General features: G+C 62.9%; 1 protein-coding gene across 1 annotated transcript in view; it reads left to right on the top strand.

The window, feature by feature from the left end:
• The first annotated feature begins 53 nt into the window (after positions 1–53).
• FAM129B (family with sequence similarity 129 member B) overlaps positions 54–18,612 on the top strand; it is a 31,137-nt gene continuing 12,578 nt past the window's right edge. Inside the window, exons 1-2 of the mRNA XM_026049648.1 lie at positions 54–133; positions 15,218–15,348. Coding sequence (XP_025905433.1) covers positions 79–133; positions 15,218–15,348 — 186 coding nt within the window. The 5' untranslated portion in view covers positions 54–78. The remainder of the gene's footprint in view (positions 134–15,217; positions 15,349–18,612) is intronic.

The raw sequence follows: 18,612 nt of genomic DNA, 5'->3' as shown, positions 1-18,612 counted from the left end.
CTGCCCATGGGGCGCCGCGCTGCCTGACCCGGCCCGGCCCGGCCCCGCTCCGCCCCGCGCCGCGCCGCGCCGCTCGCCATGGGCGATGTGCTCTCCACGCACCTGGACGAGGGGCGCCGCCAGCACGTGGCAGGTGAGGGCCCCGCCGCCCCCTCTGCCCCCGTCCCTGCCGGGCTCCGCAGCTGGGGGGATATGAGCGGGCGGTTCCTTTTTCCCGTAGCCCATCCCCTGTATTAAGCGGTGGGGACGAGGGGTGCACAGAGCCCTTGCTCCCCCAGCCCCGCTTGGGCATCCCGGGACTCCCTCGGCGCCTGCTCTCCCCGCACGCCCGGCCTTGGAGCAGCCCCCAAACTTTGTGCGCCGCCACCCCGCGTTGCAGCTCGCCCGTGTGCTGCCTCCGCGCTGGGAGCTGCCCGCGCGCCAGGCTGGGGACACACACGGGCCCATCGGCCGCCCCCGTGAAAGGGCCGGTTGTGCCGCGCTGTTTGTGTTGGCTCCGCGCGGAGCGGCTGGCGGGCAGGGAAGGGAGGGAGATGCTGGTGAGCCGGGAAGCCACGCTTGGGCTTGGACTTGGGCTTGGGCTTGTGTTTGGGCTTGGGCACTGTGCCTTCGCCTCCATGCCTGCGCTGGGGTGTCCGTGGAGGAGCCCCCCAGGGCTGGGGRCCAGGGGTCCACGGCTGACTGTGCCCCTGCCCGCTCATCTTCCCAGGCTGTCCTAAAGTGCTGCCCTAAAGCGCCTCTGGCGCCGAGAGCAGGACGCCTGCAGGRTCCTTCCTGTGATTTGCTGGACATTGGGGTTCCTGGATGGACAGGATTTTGTGCAAAGCACCGGCTTTTGTCAAATATGATGTGGCACATTCACCCCCCTGGGGCTCCTTCTCAGGCTGTGCAGAAAAGCCCTATTCTTGGCTTAATTAAGTAAATCTCCCCCCCAAACCGTCCCTGGTTGGGCTGCTGAGCACGGGACCTGCCGTGCGTTGGAGCGAGCTCGGGCGCTCGGGACATTTCAGGRCTTTTGAGGCGGCGCCACTGTATATATCTTCATCATAAAGCAGCCCGAATGGCTCTGAAGTCCTTCTGCTCAAGGACTTTCTAGCTGGGGCCAGCGAACCCTGAGCAACACCCTCATGCCCAGGTGCGGCCCGGCGCGTTCGTGGGAGCGCCGGTCCCGATGCCGCCCGTGCYGGCGGCTGCTGCGTGCCCAGGCCTCGTGGCTGGTGGACGGGCAGAGCTCCGGCTYGCGGGATCCGCCGGCAGCTCCGCGAGCTCCCAGGGCAGCTCCCATGAGCGCCGGCTTTCATGTTGCAGTGCTAAAGACTTGTCCGGTTGCCTGGTCTGCAAGAGGACACGACGGGGGCGGTTGTGCCCTCGCTAAATGCTGTGTTGAAATGCTGTTTGTCTGTGTGTTGCATGTCTGAGCGCAAAGCACATCCCCTGTCTCCCTTGGACTTGCTGTTTCTCTGTAAGGAAGCTGCTCTGCCTTCAAGCCTGGGGTCCAAGTGCCTGGGAGTCCTTGAAACACAGCAAGGGGAAACAAACCCGGGAGGCAGTGGCCTCTCTGCACAGGGCGGGAGGGAAGGGGTTGCGCTGTGAGGGACCACGCGCACCATCCCCAACTCCCAGCCCAGGCGTGGGGGCCCTGCGAGCTGCAGAGCCCACTGTGTTGGGCAAACACCTCTCCAAGGCGCTGCGAGCGGCGCCGGGCTCCTGGCGGGGTGGAAAAAAGAGCTGCGGAGACGGGAGGGGCTGTAACCAAACAGGCAAGGCGCAACTTGCTGTCAGGCATGCAGAGCAACCGGGCAGGAAAAACGCAGGGCTCTCCTTCCCACCCAGCCTGTTCTTGGCTGCTCCGGCTGCTGCCAGCGCCCGCAGTGGTGGCCGCAGCGACGAGGGGGCTCTGCAGGGCCTGGCAGCGCCGGGACACGGGGCTGCTCTGCTCTTTGCACTCCCAGCAGCGTGGGACGGTGTGTTCGGGACACGGTCCGTGTCCGTGTGCGGGTCTGGGGAGCTGTGGGGATGGAGGAGCTGGTAGATGCTTCCTTCTGCTGCCTTCCACGGCACAGCAGTCTCTGGTGCAGGGGAGATGCTGTCGGACATGGTCGTGGTCTGAGTCACCAAAGCCTGTTTGCCAACACCCTTTGGCCGCCCTGCCGCCCTTCCTTTCCTTGGTGGGCTGCTGGTTGCTGCTGACCCGCTCTGCTGGCTGCCCAGGGACAGTGTCCACCACCCTGCCCAGACGTCCCCGGCTGGAGCGCAGGCCGGTGCGTGGCCACCAAGGCCAGCGCTGGTGTGGCCAGCAGAGCATTGCCAGGCACTGTGGGGCTCACACGGTTCTCTGTGCCCAGGCACAGAGGCAGGGCTGCGGGATGTCACGGGTGTGGGCATTAGGTGTCCCGCAGACGGGCTGCTGGGTGCCATGTCCGGCAGGACGCTGGGGCTGCAAGGGGTCAGGGCGAACGCTGCAGAGATTTCAGGTGTCTCTGTGAGCAGAGGAATGGAGAAGTGGGAGGCAGCCCGGGGAGGGTCCTGGGGAGCTCACACGTCACCCCTGCGAGTCACTGGGCCCTGGATTGCTAAAGAAACCAGCTGTGGGTTCAGGGAGGGCCAGGGCTGGGCTTCCTGCAGGCCCAGGCCTCCCTGTCCATGCTGAGCTTGCAGCTTCGGGCTCAAGCTCTGCTCGTCCCAGGTGATAGCAGGGGGGATTTCTGCACCAGCTGGGGAGCAACCGGAGTCAAACGTGACAGTCTCTGTGGCTTGGAGGACGTTGCTGTCCYGGGAGGTGATGCTGGTGTGGCCACTCTCCCTGGCCACCCCAGTGCCAGGTTGCAGCCCCCGAGGGCTCTGGGCTCTGCTGYCTCCTGGCCGGGCCGGCAGGTCCCCCTGCCCTGGCTGCCACGATGGCAGCCCCGTCCCCCCTCCTTCCCCCTCCCTGTGACGGGAAGCAGGGATCAGCCGGCCGTGACTCAGACGGGCTCGTGGCAGGAGCAGGAAGGGGCTCTTGCCGCCGCTTCCTTGGACGTGACGCTCGCTTCCTCGGCCGCTGTGCGGAGGAGCCCCTGCCAGTGGGGCTGGCGGGAGCTGGCGCTCACGGATCCCGGCCTTGGTGCTGGGGCTGCCGCGTGGGCTCGAGCCCTGGCCGGGCTGGGGCAGTGGGGCGATGCAGCGAGTGGCTGCAGGCAAACCCAGCGTGGCAGCGCCGCCACCTCTGCGGGCTCCGTGGCCCCAGCGAGGCCACCYTGGGGGGCTCGAGCTGCCCTTTCATCTGGAACGGGCGGCGCTGGCAGCCCGCCGGCACCTCCTGCCGAAGGGGAAGGGCCGGTCCTGGCACGCCGGCGCCGCCGCAGCTGCGTCGTGTCGGGGCACGGGCCGCGCGGAGGCGGCGGCGGGCCCGGGAGGCCGGCGGCTCCGCGACGCCTTCCTGACGGGACCCCTGCACTGAGCGCGGGGTGGAGCCCCGTGGACACCTCTCCCCGTCCCTGTGTCCTGATCCCTGTGTCCCCATCCCTGTGTCCCCATCCCTGTGTCCCCATCCCTGTGTCCACAGGGCGCCCGCTGCCTCCCTCCCTTGAGAAAGGGGGCAAAGGTGAAGTTTTGTTCCTTGCTCCCCTCCCTGCGCTGCCAAAGGCTCAAGAGGATGAAGGGAGAGGCTGGGCGGGGAGGGCACAGGGCTGCCCGTGCAGTGTCCCCAGCCCCATGCACATGACGAGACGTCGCACAGAGCCCAGCCCGCTGTGACTTGCAGCTCTCGGACGTTTCAGGGCTGTGCCGTGGCTCCTGTTGTCTTCCCACGGCAGCTTGTGCTCCCAGGGAGGAGGGTGAGGACAGAGCCTGGCGGTTGTGAAACAGGGGCTCCTTGTGGGATGCGGTAATAGGCTGGGAATGGAAAGGGTGGCTCCCGCACCCATTCCTTCCCTGCAGCCGTGGACATCCCTGCTGTGCTCCGCGGGATGTGCCCTGCAGCCCTGCGGACGAGGGGCTGGTGTGAGGAGCGGGGCACCAGGGCCGTGCCCTGCGCTGGGGCCGCGGCACCTTGGGGATGGTGGGCTGGACGGGCATCGTTTGTGGGGAAGGGGYGTTTGTCCAGCTGTGACAAGGCATCCAGAGCCCTTCCCATCCGCATGATGCGGGTGCTGCTCCGCACCAGCAGTAAGCGYGAAGCCGATGTCCTTGGGCAGGAAGCTGAGCTCGGCTCACGACACTTCATGAGGAGGAGGATGCACTTCTGCCTTTGCTGGTTGAGCCTCGGAGGGCACGTTCTGGCTGAGCACCTTGTGGTGGCAGCGCCGGGGCCTCTCCTGCCTCAGCTGTGAGACGGGGTGAGCGGCTCCCRGGGCCTTCCCAAGGTTCAGCCTCAAGGGGCTGAAGGATCTTAGGGACCGAAGGTCTGGGGARCATCGGGGGCAACTCCTGCCCATGGCATGTGCACGGGGTTGGGCTGGGACACAGGGCAGAGGGGTCTGGCTGTGCCCAGTTGTGTGGCCCGCCCTGGGAAGCGAAATCTGAGTGCGCTCTGTCTTTGCTGGGCATCAGATGAGCAGCAGGTAGGACGTGGAATAGGAAAATCTCCATCGGCGAGGCTCGTGACAGAGCTGAAAACAGGCTCGGGGTTGTTTTTGTTCAAATACCTCTTTTCTGATGTACATAAAAGTCTTTGTTTGGTCTCCTCCCCCCAGCGCCAGATTGGGTTTCCTGCTGGCACCGGCCGCCTCAGCAGATGGAGGAACGAGCCGGGTCGAGATCTTCTCCGCGGGATTAAGCGYGCAAGGGAGGAAGGGGGGCAGCCGGCTTGCGAGGCTGCGTGGCAGCGCCGCGGCTGACAGCAGGGCTTGTGTCTCAGAGCACGGACCCAAACGTCCCCTTCTCGCCGGCCCCATCCCTGCAGTGGGTAAGGCCTGGAGACGCAGCGATGTTGGAAGGCTCTTTGGAGATGCAGGGACCTGTGTGGAGAGCTTGGCTGGCTGCTCGCCAAGGCATCTCAGGCAGATATTCTCCTGGYCCGGGCACCTGGAGGGTCCTTGTGACCCCTCTGGCATTTGGTCATGGTGCCAGAGTGCCCAAGAGCCTGGGCTGTGGGTGACCAAAGGAAGCTGTTAATGGGGACATTGCGCATGTGGCAGCATTGACGCAGCCGCGTGCGCTGCACTTGGAGCAACAATCCCGAAAGCCTGGTATGGGGGCAGAGCAGGGCCCTGTCTGGGGAGGGGTCACACTGGGCGCCCTCCTGCTGCGGTGGGAACCCAAACCACGTGGTGAGAGCCACCTGGGTCATGGGGACCCTGGCGGGACAAGGGATGTGCAGCGTTGTCGTAGGTGACCTGGTGGCACGTTGGTCCTCTGTCCCTAGCTGGGCGCTGTTGCTCTTGCAGCACTTGGCTGGAGGTGGTACCTCTCTTTATGGTCTTGGAGTTGGCCGAGGTGGGGAGGACATGCCGCTGTCACTGTGGGACACCTTGGTGCTGCCATTGTCGCTCCCCTCTGGAGGAACCCCGCTGTGGCGCTCGCTCGCTGCTAGACTGGGGACCCCTGTACTGCTCCGTGGAGATGCTCTGAGTGCTCTTATGGGTTCATGTAGGCAAGGTGGCATGGTGGGAAATGCCTGGTCGTGCCAGAACCTCTTCTGGTCTCATATGCTCATATGCCTCCACTGAGCAGCTCTGGTTGCAGCATGTTTTGCCCAGGGCAGATTCAATGCTCGGGAGGCAGACTGGGATATTTCTTCTTTCCCCCCACCACGTGGCTGGGCTTATTTGGTGCAGAAAGGCCCCTGCTGAAGGGCAGGTGGGAGAGGTCTGTCCTTCCCAGGAGTGCCGAGCGCTTTGCTCCAGCTGCCTCGTACCTGGGCTCAGTTTGCCTTCTTGGGAGAGAGCTGAAGGCTGCCAGTGCTCTTTGTTATTCCAGTGCACATTCCTTCGATGCAGCTCCGGAGTGCCTGTGCTCGTGGGCAGCAGCAGGAGGAAGGCATCTGTATGGTGGAAAAACACCGGCGGTCACGTAGCAGAGCTCAAATCCCCCTCGCCTGGGCTGGATGCCACCTTGAGCCACAGGAGCGGAGCTGTCCCAGGGCTTCCTGGACAGCCCTTCGTCCGGGATAATCCCGCGTCCAGCAGCACCGGCCTCCTGCTGACCTGCTTGTGGATGCGCTTGCTGGGTGCCCTGGGCCTGTGAGCTGCCGACGATGGGGCAGGGATTCCCAGGGACCTGCAGGTGGAGGCTCCTTGCTCTGCCATGGAAGGGCTCAACTCTTCCTAGGAGAAGCCGCTTGGTTTGTTGCTTTGTTTGCTTGCTGCTGTGGTCGGCTTCAGATCTTTCCGCGCACGTGTTGGGCAAAACTCAGTGTTGGGAGGTTTATTTGCTTTCGCCTGGGAGGGGAGCGGCGTTGTGAAACTGCGGCCGCTGGGTGCGGCGGCGCTGGGGTGGGTGCTCCCAGCGGGGGTAGGTGCCGTTCTGGGCGGGTAGCACCAGGTCCTGCTGTGGGAATGGCCATTCCTGCGTCGGGACGGACAGGGGGGCCTTTATCCAGGTCTCCTGAGGTGCCGAGGGGCAGGTGCAAGTGCTCCGGCTAGCGGGGAGCTAGCGCATCCCTCAGGAAGGGAACCTTGGGTGCAGGCAAGAGGGGAGCGGTGCCCCAGGTGGGGTGACCTGCACCAGGATGGCCCATTGCCCACAGGGTGCTGTTAGTGCTCAGCACCCATCGCCCCAATCTCAGCACCATCAGGAGCTCCCCCTTCTCCCCAGCACAGGCTCTGCACCCTGTTGCAGGGTTTTGGCACCCCGGCCAAGGCTTTTCCAGCCGCAGTGCCGTCTGTGTCGGGGCTGGCCTGGCACAAGGGGCCCCCGTGACTCACGCTGGGGCAGAGGCGCTGCAGAGGATCAACCAGTTCAGGCCTGGGCCCATCTGGTTTCTCCTCTGAGGCTCCACTGTCTCATCCCGTCCTCCCGCTCAGCCCCCCCGCACTCCTTCTCCTCACCCTTCCTGAGAAGAACATTAGTCAGAGGGCAAACAGTTGCTTAGATCATCTTGAGCTCTGCCAGCTACAGAGTGGTGCGTTTGGAGCACCCGTGGGGCCAAAACCTCCTCAAGGAGCATTGGAGACGGCCCCTTGCAAAGAACAACCCTCCCCTCCTGGCCCACGCTGCGGCTCCAAGCTGAGCTTTATTATTATTTTTAAAGACATTAATGAGTCTGCACGTGGTGTGGATAGTTGGAGCTCCAGAATAAGCCAGGGATCTCCATCCTGCCCCCAGCGACTTGTGTCCAAGGGTCAGGCTGCTCGGACCTGGGTGYAGCGCCTTGATAAAGGGGAGCAAAGAGGCCAGGCGGGCCCTGGGGTGGCCTCCACTTTCTGTTTGCTCCCCAGCTGCCTCGAGATAAACTTAATCTAAATCGTGATAAGGCCCCTGAGCAGAAATGGGGCCTTTGGAGCAGGATTCGGAGGGGGCCACTGCTGCTTCTAGGCTGCTTGGATGCACAAGGTTCCAGGAGCTTTTCCCTAGATGGGAATGGGGAAAACGTCTCTTCATCCTAATCCTCCCCTGGCCCCCTGCTTGGACACCTCAGCTGTCCCTCGGTTRTGCCCCCACCAGCGGCGGGCATGCTCGAGCTGAGTCAGGCACCCGGGAAGGAGCTTGTGTTTTCTAGAGGGAAATGAACTGAGTGGGGATTCAAATTCCTGAACGCCCGATCTGCTGGCGGGAGCTTAACCCTTCCGGGGCCAGCGGGGAGCCGGGAGCTGCCGGAGCGGGATGGCGCTGCCCGTGGGTGGTGGCCCTGGGCGTCCTCCCACACCCGGGTATTCCTCAGGCAGCAGGATGCTCCCGGCGCCGGGCTGCTCCCATCCACACGGCAGCGCCTCCGGGTCTGGGCTGCAGGGCTGGCATTGGGAAAAGGGAGCTCGTGACCCCCCTGGGGACTTGGGTGGCTGTGGGACGTGACTGGGTTCTGCTGCAGCCTGCTGGCACAGAGGACTGAGCTGGTGGTGGCCTCAGCCTCCTCCTTGGTGGCCCTTTCCCAACTTGCCCCTGTGCCCCTCGGCCCCRGGCGGTGCCTCAATGCCTAGCAGAGCCGGGGACACGATGTGTCCGTCCCTGCCGTCCATGTGGGGCTACCAGGAGGCCTGGCGTGTCCCCCCACTCCCTTGCAGCCATTGCCAGCTGGCTAATCATTGACCGGCTCCATTAGCCATTAACTGCTGCCTGCAGCCTCGGCCAGGGGCCGGGGCTCTCGGAGTCATTGCTGGCTTCTAGAGCAGCTTTTCCCACCCTGGTGGGRTGCCCAGTGCATCCCTCCCTGCCCTCTGCGGGTCCTCAGGCGTCGTCCTTCCTCCTCCTCCTCCTCAGCGGAGGCTGCTCCTCCAGGTTTCCGCTCTCCTCCTTCCCGCTGCAAACGTGGCCCTTGCTGGAGGCCCCCGTTGCTCCTGGCGGCCAGATGGAGAAGGAGAAAGGAGGTTTTCCCTCCTCCGCCTGCTCCGAAGGGCCACGCACAGTTGACTCAGGCGTCCCTCGCAGCGCGGCCGGCCGGGGGGGAAATGAGCCAGGTTTCGTCACGGGCGCGGGGGACACGGCTCAGCCGGCCACAGGGCTCGCATTCAATGAGGGTTTTGTCTTGCTCAGCCCCGGGGGAAATTCCTTCCCGTCTGGGAGGGTTCTCGCTCTGGTGGCTCCTGCACCTCATTCCCGGCTGCTCTCAGCTCCTCCGCATGGGACCTGCTTCCATGTGCGGCTTTCCTGGGGGGTGTTTGTGTTTCCCAGACACCTTCCCTTCTCCCCAATATATTTAAATAACAGCAGCTGGGAATTACGGTTCCCAGAGAAATGCGTACGGTGAAAGGGGCTTTGGGCTTGCAGAACAGGACATGTCTGAGCAGACACGCTGGCCTCGCGCCCCGCTGGCTCGTGCCCTCCCCAGGCGCGGGAGGAACGAGCGGCATCTGCTTGGGCTGGAGCGGCACTTGGTGCCGCTCACCCTGCCAGTGCTTCCATCCTGGAGCGGGATGCGCAGAGGGACGCGGGAGAGAGTGGCTGATGCCCACGGAGAGGAGCCCTGCRCTGCTTTGCCCTGGGGATGCTGCACGGGGACAGCGGTCCTGGGGACCCGGTGTCCTGGCAATGCAGCCCTGGACACAGGGAGCAGGAGCGGCTCCCGAGGGCTGTGTGCTCCTTGGGGGTAGCCCGGCTCCCTTRCTGCTGCTGGGCTGGGCACACTGTACACAGAGGAGCAGTGAGCCCCAGCAGCCTCCCTTCCCCTGAAGCTTTAACCCTTTCCTGCCCTCTCCCAGATACTATTGTTGGAAATGGGTCGGGGCATCCCCAATCTCAGTTTTATTGGGTCCTGGAGGAGATATACGAGGTCATTCGTAGATGTTGATCACRGGGTGGGAATTGGTGTCCGCGTTGCAGATGTCCTGCAGCTGCTGGTGGGACCTGGAGCCATCGGAGCCATCTGCAGAGGCGGATCCATGGGCCAGGCAGCGGGAGACGCAGAGGTTTGGGTGTAGGTGGCTCTTGCTGTGGCTACCTGGGCTGGAGGGCCTCGCTCACTGTTTGCGAGGGTTGCAATTCATGACCTGGGATCTGTCCTGCAGGTGCCGGCGGTTTGCAGGGCACGGGGATGTTGAGCCACGCGGGCACTTTGCTCTGGCCCCTGCCGAGGTTGTTCCTCATCCTCCTGCACAAGGGGTGCCCCTTCCAGGCCCTGCCAGGTGTTGCTGGCCAGGGATGCTTGGAGGAGCACAAATGCAGCCCCTTACAAGCCCATGAGAGCCTGTTTGCACCCCAAATCCCACATGGAAACGCCCCACGCTGCAGAAGTCCCTGCAGAGAGACGATCCGGGGTCTGGAGATGCTCCAGATCCACGGCCGGGCCGTGCAGTGAGGGGGACACCAGGGCCGTTGCGTGCACGGCCACAAAGGGCGGCAGTGCCGGGGCACCCGGAGGCCTCTCTCAGTGCATGCTGTGGATTCAGAGGTAGTGGGGAGCGCGGGATTGGGGAGCGATGCCCCTCCTGGGGCTGGGGCTGCACTGGGGGTGGTGACGGCAGCCGCCTGTCCTGTCCTCCCTGAGCTGGCGGCTTCCTTGGATCGAGTGCAGAGCCTGGAAACCTTCCTGCCACTGCGGCCTGGCGACGGCCCATGTTGGGAACAGCTCCATGGCCGTCCTGGCCGTATGCAGACCAGGCTGTCTGCGGATTCCCAGCCAGCCAGCCTGGAGCACAGCACTGGGCCTTCTCYGGGGAACAAAGATGTGCTGCCTGGCCCAGGCTGGGTGAAGCGGCCTGCGCACGTGCCCCCTTTAATGCTGCTGCTGGTCCCGGCTCCTGCTGCTCGGTGCTGCCTGGTGCTGTCCGRCTCCTGCTGCCCCTTCCCGGGGGTCTGGGGCAGTGCCTCGGACAGCTGGTGGTCCTGGGATGGGCTGTGACCCCAGGAGCCATCCCGCTCCACTGGGCACCCCCCTGCTCAGCTCCTGCTTTCCCACTTCATCAGCCTGCCATGCTGCTCTGAGCTGCGTCCTGCCCTGGGCGCAGCTCGAGCTGCCTGCAGTGAGCATGGGCAAGAGCTGCCCTTGGTGCCCACGGAGCCCCAAAGGGGTTATTCCCTTCCCTGCTCCCTTCCCGAATAACCAGAAACCGGTCCCTGTTCTGCTGCCGCTCTTTGGGGCTTGGCCATGGTTTCTGGAGGTTGTGTAACTGGTACAAGGGGTGGGCAGAAACTGCCTCTTGTAGCTCCAAGAGGCCTCTCGCCCGGCAGGCTTGGCAGCCCTGTGCTGCCTGCTTGTTCTTCATCACCCTTCCCATGGCAGCAGGCCCTACAGAAAGCAAATGGTGGCAAATTGTTATTTTCCCTTGTGAGCTGCTGACCTTGACATTCCTGCGAGTTTGTGGCAGCACTGGCTCGGGGCGGGGGGTGACACTGTCCTCCTGGCCCTGGTGGCCCTTCAGCAGTGCCTGGAGCATCGCGGGGCGAGGTCCAGTACAGCGAGGTTCAACACAGGGAGCCCCTCCTTGCAGAGGCAGCGCAGAACCGACGACACGGCCCTGCCTGGTGTCTCCTCACTCACCTCCGTCRTGTCCAGCCTGCCCTTGGCACGTGTGTCCCTGCCCCGCAGAGTCCTTTCCCGAAGAGCCGCCTTGTCGCTGCCTGCCAAGCGCCACGGGAGCCTTAGTCATCGGGAGGGTGAAGGAGGGGCAGCCTGCGGGCAGGCAGCCCATGCACTCCCTGATAGAGGTGCTGTTGGGCGGCTCGGCGGGAGTCCCGGCCTCGGCAGGGATGGGGACACTCACGTTGGTGGCTGCTACTTGACACCCGGCTCCAACCACAGACTTGTCCCCATCCAGCCTTGCTGTGAAGCAACAGGGGTGACATGTGAAGGAATGTGGGGATGGGGTCAGGGCTATTCCGCATGTCCAGAGCTCTGATCTGCTCTGGGAAGCAGCCTGCATGCGCTGCACGCCCTGCACGTGTGTGCTGCAGCCCTGGGTCCTGGTGTAACGATAGTGCTGGGCAGCACTGCGAGCTTTCTGGGGCTGTGTAGGCTCCGGCATGAGATTCCTACATGGCCACGTGCCCTCCGGCTTCCAAAAATTCCTTTAGCTCTTGGCCAGATGCACAGCCAAGGCGGCTGGATCGAGGGAACGCAGCTCGTGGGTGGCCGTGGTTGCCCAACCAAGGAGCGGGGCAGCTCTCCCACCTTGCAATGCCCAGCACTGCACGGTGAGGGTTGGGGGGTTATGTAGAAAGGATGCGATGGCTCCTTCCAAGCATTTGGGAGCCCCATTCGTGTTCCTGCCTCTGCCCAGAATTTACTTGTCTAACGTGCAGCCATGGGCAGGATGCTGGGCAGGGACCGTGGAGGTGCCCGCTGTGGGGGGCTGCTGCAGAGCAGGTCTCCTAGCCAGGTCCTGATGCATTAAGCCCCACACAAGAGGGGTGCTGCTCTTGGTCTGAGCACACACATGTGTCTGCGAGGCAAAGTGCAGCTTCCTGGAGCAGCCCAGAGGACAGGGGAAGCTCCTGAGCATCCGCTGGGATCTAAGCGCACATTTCCCAACTCCTTTCTGGAGTCCARCTCGGCCATCGCATCGCTAGCTGTCTGGCTGCGGTTCCTCCTCACGTTACCTCCCCGTGCCCTGCGGAGCCAGCGGTCCCTTTGGCTCCAGACTTCTTGCGTGTGTCCCTGCACCTCTCCTTGCTTCTCCTTTGAGAGTGATCCCGGAGAAACCCCAGCACATTCTGCAAGGGGCCGGCAAGGCCCTGGGGCTGCAGCTGTGCAGCCTGGCCTGCCCCGAGCTCTGGGATGAGCCGTGGGGAGCGGCAGGAGCTAAGTAAGTGCCCAGTCCTGGAGAGCTTCTGGCCCGTGGGGCTTGGACTGGAGCCGGAGCCCTGCTCCACTCACGGGAAGCCCTGCAAGTGCTTCCCAAGAGCAAAGTCTGGGATAGCCATGGAAGCTGGAAACCAGGCACGGCTGGTGGGCACAGCAYGGGACAGCGTCTGCACTGGAGCTGCAGGAATGAGTCCAGGGCAGGAGTTGTCCCCCTTGCTATGTGCTTGCACCACGGATGGGGCTTATGGCGATGTTAAGACCACGAGTGTCTTGGAGTTTGTGTTACACTGATTAACGCTTTTCTTCTCCTGAACAGAAAGAGGGGGTGGGGAGTGAGAAGAGGGAAGGGAAGGGCTGCTCCTTGGCATGCAATCCAAAGGGCACTCACTATTCATGAGCGCAGGGTCATGATTCACACCCTTCCTGTGCAGACATGTCGTGAGGAAAGCCCAGGCTCCGTGTGGCCCTGGACGGCAGCGTGCGAGGCGGCCGTGGTGGCCGGGGCCAGGGCCCGGCCGCGGGGAGCTGCCCGCTCGGACGGCGAATGCGAGCACGGACCTCGCAGCGCGGCCCGTGCCCCCAMCCCAGCGCCCTTCTGAGCCGCTAAACCGCTGCGGCTGCCTAGGATCTCCTCCTCTCCGAGGCCTCACTGCCAGTCTTTTGTTTCAGTATCTGCAAGTAATTGCCTTTTGCTTTTCCATTTGCTTAAAAGCTCCTAATTGGCCCCGTCGTTAATCAGCGGAGGATGAGTGACTAAGCTGTCCTGACTGCTGGGGAACTAGAGCTCCTTTTTCCCATGAACTGAAAGGAAATTAAACTTCAAAACGTGCTCTTAAATCTTAGCTGTCAGCGTCGCTGCCCAAAGCTCCAGCCAAAATACGCGATTTGTGGAGCCTGCGAGTGGACACCAGCAAGTGGGGTAACAACAGGCTGTTCTTTTTCCACTAGAAAACGCCAAAATAAGAGTGAAGAATTTCGCTGCTCATTCGCGCAGGCTCCTCATTCCTTGGCACGCAGAGTGTGTTTCTGAGCCCCGGCGGTTCCTCGGCTCCGGCGCCAGCTCCTCTGCACCCCTGGGCCTTTGGCAACAGAGCTGGGGCTGTTGCATGGCCTGGGAGGGAGCAGTTTGGGTGGCAGCCGAGCCCCAATATGTGCCCTCCGAACCGCCCCCTCCGACCYGGCCCGTTCCCTTCTCAGGAGGGAAGCGCTGGACGTGGTGCAAGCTGCAGCTGAGCCCCAAGAGCAGCGGGATGCAGCGAAGCGGGGGGTCCCGGGGGGATGCTGGAGCTGCAGAGCATCCCTCTGTGGTCCCYTGGGGTAATCCCTGCATTGGCGCCGTAGGGGAAGAGACTGGTGCAGCGCAGGCCCCTCAGCACGGTGGGGAGCCTGGCGGGTGGTCCTGGCTCCCGCATGCTCCGGTTGTGTCTGGCTTCGCGCTCCCGCCTGGCCATGGCGACGCACGCAGCATTCCCGACGCCCCCTCGCCCCCGCGGCGGGAAAGGCCTGTGCAGGGTTGCAGGGGACTTGGATTCCTTCCCTCTTGCACTCGCCAGGGCCAGGYTCGCCACAAATCCCTGATCACAGTCCTGGGTGCCAGGCAAGCCTGTGGAGGCCTTTCTGCTGGCAATATCCCCCCAGCCTTTGCAGCACGGGGAGGCTTTGGTGGGGGGGTTCACATGGGACACCCGGGTGGCCCCAGTGTGCCATGTGGCCACGCTTGCCACAGAACCTTCCTTGATACTTTCTGTGCATGCATGAATTTATTTTTCCTTTTTATTCACCCCCTTTTTCTTTTTTTTTTTTTTTTTCTCTTTTTTCCTTTCTTTTCCTTTCTTTTGTTAACTGGCACGAAAGCTTGGGCGATAGTGGTTAATGGTGCAGCTGTCAGGGCTCCTTCCCGGGGCTGCTCCGCTCTGTCCTCAGGCGGGAGCGCAGGCACTTTGGCGAGGCTCCTGGTGCACAGGCAGCTCTGGAAGCCCCTGCGGGACGTGACCGGCATGGAGGGCACGATGCCCCTTGCCACGCGGAGCCCACTGCCCGCATCCGTGCTTGGGGCCGCTCCATGGGACGCTGCTGGCTAGCAGTGTCCTTCGTGGGAAATCCAGGACAGGGGGGTGCTCCGGCTTGTGGAGGCGACGCCGCAGGAAGCGCTGAGCTGCACAATGTGCCAGGAGCACCGGCCTCCAAGTATTGCCGGAAAAAGCTTCACGTCAGGAATTTCCTGCCTCGGAGAGGAATCTGAGGCATGAGCCCCACACGCCAACAGCGGGCTCTGCTTTGGGCTCTCAGTCCCCGCGCTGCTGCGGGGCGCAGGGGGCAGCGGCTGTGGCCGCGTTCCGACACTGGCCCCGCTCTCACGCCCGGGATACCGAAGGGTGTCGGAGGCTGTCAGGAGCGTGGCAGGAGCTGGCTGGATTTGCAAGGGGGATGAGGGTCTCGCTGCCTCCCCGCTGCTCCCAGCAGTGCCGAGGCCTCTGARAGGTGCCGCGGAGGCTGCTCCTGTGACGGAGCAGGGGGGCAGACGGGCAGGGAGGCGAGTGCTGGGGGCGGGACCCGCCTCACCRGCACCGAGCTCTTGGGTATCGCCAAGTGAGGACCCCCCCATGACACTGGGACATGTCATGGGGGGGTCCCTGCTAAGCCCTCAACCTTTCTGGGGAGCCTTTCCACCTCTTCCATGCTCTTGCCCCCCAAACCACTGRATACCCGGAATGGGGAATGTCGGGAGCTCCCTCGTAGAGAAGCATCAGGCCCCATGAGCTGCTCTCGCTGCGTTGATGCAATGGGAGCTGCAAGTGTCCCTGCACTGCGGAGAGCAGCCCGGTGCGTGGCGCCAGGCTGGCTGCAGAGCCCACRCCGGTGCCAGTGCTGCCCTGATGCTACTCTGCTCTCCTCTTGCAGAGCGGACGGGGAAGGTGCTGGAGGAGTTCTGCCGGTGCTACAGGGAGCAGTACGGAGTAGCGCTCTTCAACAGCGTCCGCTATGAAATCGAGGGCGGCGGCGGGCCGCAGGCGCAGCTGCTGCACCGCAAGGTAAGGTGCGCGGGGATGAAGGCTCGGCCCCATCCTGCTCCTGCTGCAGCGCGGGCAGGTGAAACCCAGGGCCGCGGCCACGCTGGCCTCCTCTCCTGGGAGCAGAAAGGAGCGCGAGCCTCGGCCCAGCCACAGGATCTGGGGCCGTGTGTGATGGGAAGCCGATGGTTAGAGGAGGAAGGGGACCCGGGACCGCTTGTCCTGGGCCTATAATTAGAAACAGTAGGATTTTCTCACAAGTGGCTGGAAAACAGCATGCACAATACCCCTGTGTTGCCTGCCTGGCTCTTTACCAGCAGGAAATAAAACACACCCTGGAGTTAAAGGCGAGCTCCCCGTGCGTGCCTGGTGCGCGCGGCCGGGTTCTCGTGCGCCGCTCCTCCCGGGTGGGCGCCTCCCCACTTGCTCGGTTTGCTGTTGCTCCCTTGGAAGCATTGCAGCCACGTGAGGGCTGGGAAGGGATTGCACAGAAGCGAGGGAGGACGTGAGGGAGGGCGCGAACGGAGGCCGTGCCCAGGCACACGGGAGCAGCAGCAGGGGGAAGAGCAAGAGCCCAAACTCGCAACGGGGACCTGTGGGGAAACGAGGAGCTCATAACCGCTCTGAAGGAGCCGGCACGTCAGGTGCGTTTCCAGTGCAAAGGAGCACAGACGGAAGCTGCAGGATGCTGATGCTCTCAGGGCCTGCAAACCTGCCGTGCTGTGTCCCCGGGCACTGAGCCCTCCTGCCCCCCTGCACCGCATGCAGGGGTTGAGTCCGTCTTCCCAGCCATTCTGGGCCGCACTGCAGCAGCCTCCACGGGTTTGCTGTTTTTCCTTTCCTTTTTTTTTTTTTTTTTTTAAGTCTCTGAGGATAATTTCTGATCTCAGCTGGAAACTTTTTGCCTCTTCCCTCTGTCTTTAGGACTTTGCTCTGGAATGAGGCTGGCTGGAGTGTTTTGCAGTTGTGTTAGGAGGGTCAGGGTGAGCCCCGAGGCTTCTGTGGAGGCACGTGAGCTGCCTTCTCAGGCAGCAAAGTGCAGGAGGAGAAGGGATGGGGCTGCGGTGCGTGTCCCAGTGCCCCTGGGGAAGCTTCCCATGCCCCTGCTGCTGCCTCTTCCCTTCGCTCCGGCTGCAGCTGAGGACACCAGCGGTGCCCAGGGCCTTTTGCCGAGACCGTTGTGTGTCTGCGTGTCCTGGAGCCCAGTCTCTGATGTGGAGAACCCAGTGCACCCATCCTGCTGGGAAAGGAGGATCCCAAGCTCTCAGATTCACCTTAGAGGAGGGCCTGTGAGCCCTGGAAGGGGCCACGAGCCACCAGCAGCGCTCGGGAGGCCTCTCCTTAGCCTCTGGAAAGCGCTTGCGGATGGGTGGCACTATGGGGACGTGGCTGGCACCTCGCCGAGCCTTGCCAATGAGTCACCGTGCTCACCGGCTTCCCCTGCCTCCTGCATGCYGAGGGAAAAGGGGGTGGCAGCCGAATCCCCTGGAGCCCCATCCTGGGCACAGAGYCCACCCGGGCTGTGAGCACAACGGTGCCCAGCCGGGGGCTCGTCGAGGAGCCCAGGATTTGTTATGGCCGGTGCTCTCTCTGCCCCCTTTCACAGCATGTGTGGCCCATCTCCAGGCCAAGATGAGCTGGATGACCCGCGTGTATTCGGCAGCCTTGCACCTCTGGGCAGAGCAGAGCTGGTTTGTAGGTGCCCTTGRGACGAGGCCTGCAGGAGATGTGCTTGCCACCTTGGGGAGGTTCCTGCTTTTCTTTGGGGGACACAGCATTTTTGAGAAAACTAGAGATTGAGTTGGTGGCGTGAGACTCGTGCCCTTGCCAACCCGTGCGAATGCCCCTGTATCCCGTGGGGGACGAGCACGTGGCCCTGTGTGCTGAGAGGAGTCCCCGGAGCCCCGGCCGCGGCAGCGCAACCAGCTGGAGCGGTGCGGCCGGCGGCGCCCGGCCCGGCGAGGGTGTCGCAAGAGCAGACAGGGTGTCTGCGCCTGCCCGGGCCCCGGGCGTGCCAAGCAAAACAAAGGTGTGCAGGGAAAGGTGCCCCAGGAGGAACAGGGGGCCCCGTGTCCACAGCAAGACGTTTATTGGGTTCATCACCATTTGGCAGATCAATTTAACCTTCTCTGTGGAGATGCCTCCTTTTAAAGGTTTTGTGGAAAAAAACCCTCCTTCCAGCAGTTCAGGAATGTATGAGAAATGGGGGCAAGTCAGCAAGGTCAGGGACACGGTGCAACTCTTTAAAACAAGAATATATAAATAGGACATTCCACGGCCGAGCTGTCACCAGGAGTCTCGTCTGCTTCCCCCTCCTCTSCTGCGGAGCCTTGGCAGGGCCTGGCACTGGCGGGAGGGATTCGCCAGGTGGGGATGGCAAAGTTGGAGCCCTGTTCTTAGGAGTGCAGCTAATGGCAGGGCCCTGGTGTGGGGCAACTGAGCATCATCCCTCCTGCACCCAAAGGAGCCATGTGAGCCCATGCAGCTCGGAGCTGGGACGGCTGGGAGTTTCATGGTGTCCCTGGGGAATAGGGTATGGGAAGCTAGTRGGATGAGCCTACACCAGTGCTGGAGGTGAACGCTGGGAGAAGGGATGGGTGGAGGAGAGGGAACGAGCCTTTAAGTTCATAGGACGGGTGAAGGCATCCCTGGCAGGTCCTGGGATGGAGAGGACTTATTTTGTGTAGTGTYACAACCATGGATTCTAAGGAACCGGAGCCATTTGGGTGCAAAGCTGGGAGCTGGCAAATGCCTTGGTTGCAGGGATTTTGGGCAAGCTGGTGAGCCAGCCTCTTGCCTCTGTAAGCTGGTGCAAAGCAGGGACAGCTCTCAGAGCAGAGCAGGACGTCATACTTCAAAGTGCCCTGAGATCCTCATGAGTTTCCAAAAAATAATCACAGAGCATCCTCTTTTTTTTTTTTTTTTTTTTTTTTTTTCATAACAAACTCCTCTGCTTCTCCTGGCTACCTACCAGAACAAATATATCTAGACCCAGATCTTGCTGCTGCCTTAGTGATATCAAACAGGATGCGGAGGCGCTGGCTCTTCCCCATACCAGGCCCTCAGATATGGAGCGGTTGATCAAGGCATCCCAGGCCCTCCATCAGCACGCTCACCTGGTTGCCTCCCTTCCCTTCCCAGCAATTTGGTGTGTACCTTCATGCCCTAAATATTTTCTCAGAGTGGGTGATTGCACCTATCTGCCCCCTCCTTGCAAACAGGCTGTGCGAGAGAGGGGTGCGTGGAGGGCGTTGGTGCACGGCCACCTCCATGCACCCTGGGCGC

The sequence above is a fragment of the Nothoprocta perdicaria genome, unplaced genomic scaffold (assembly GCF_003342845.1).
Source record: "Nothoprocta perdicaria isolate Ctin4 unplaced genomic scaffold, notPer1 scaffold_6, whole genome shotgun sequence".
In the NCBI taxonomy this organism is placed as follows: domain Eukaryota; kingdom Metazoa; phylum Chordata; class Aves; order Tinamiformes; family Tinamidae; genus Nothoprocta; species Nothoprocta perdicaria.
This window is presented reverse-complemented; position numbering and strand designations above follow the sequence as displayed.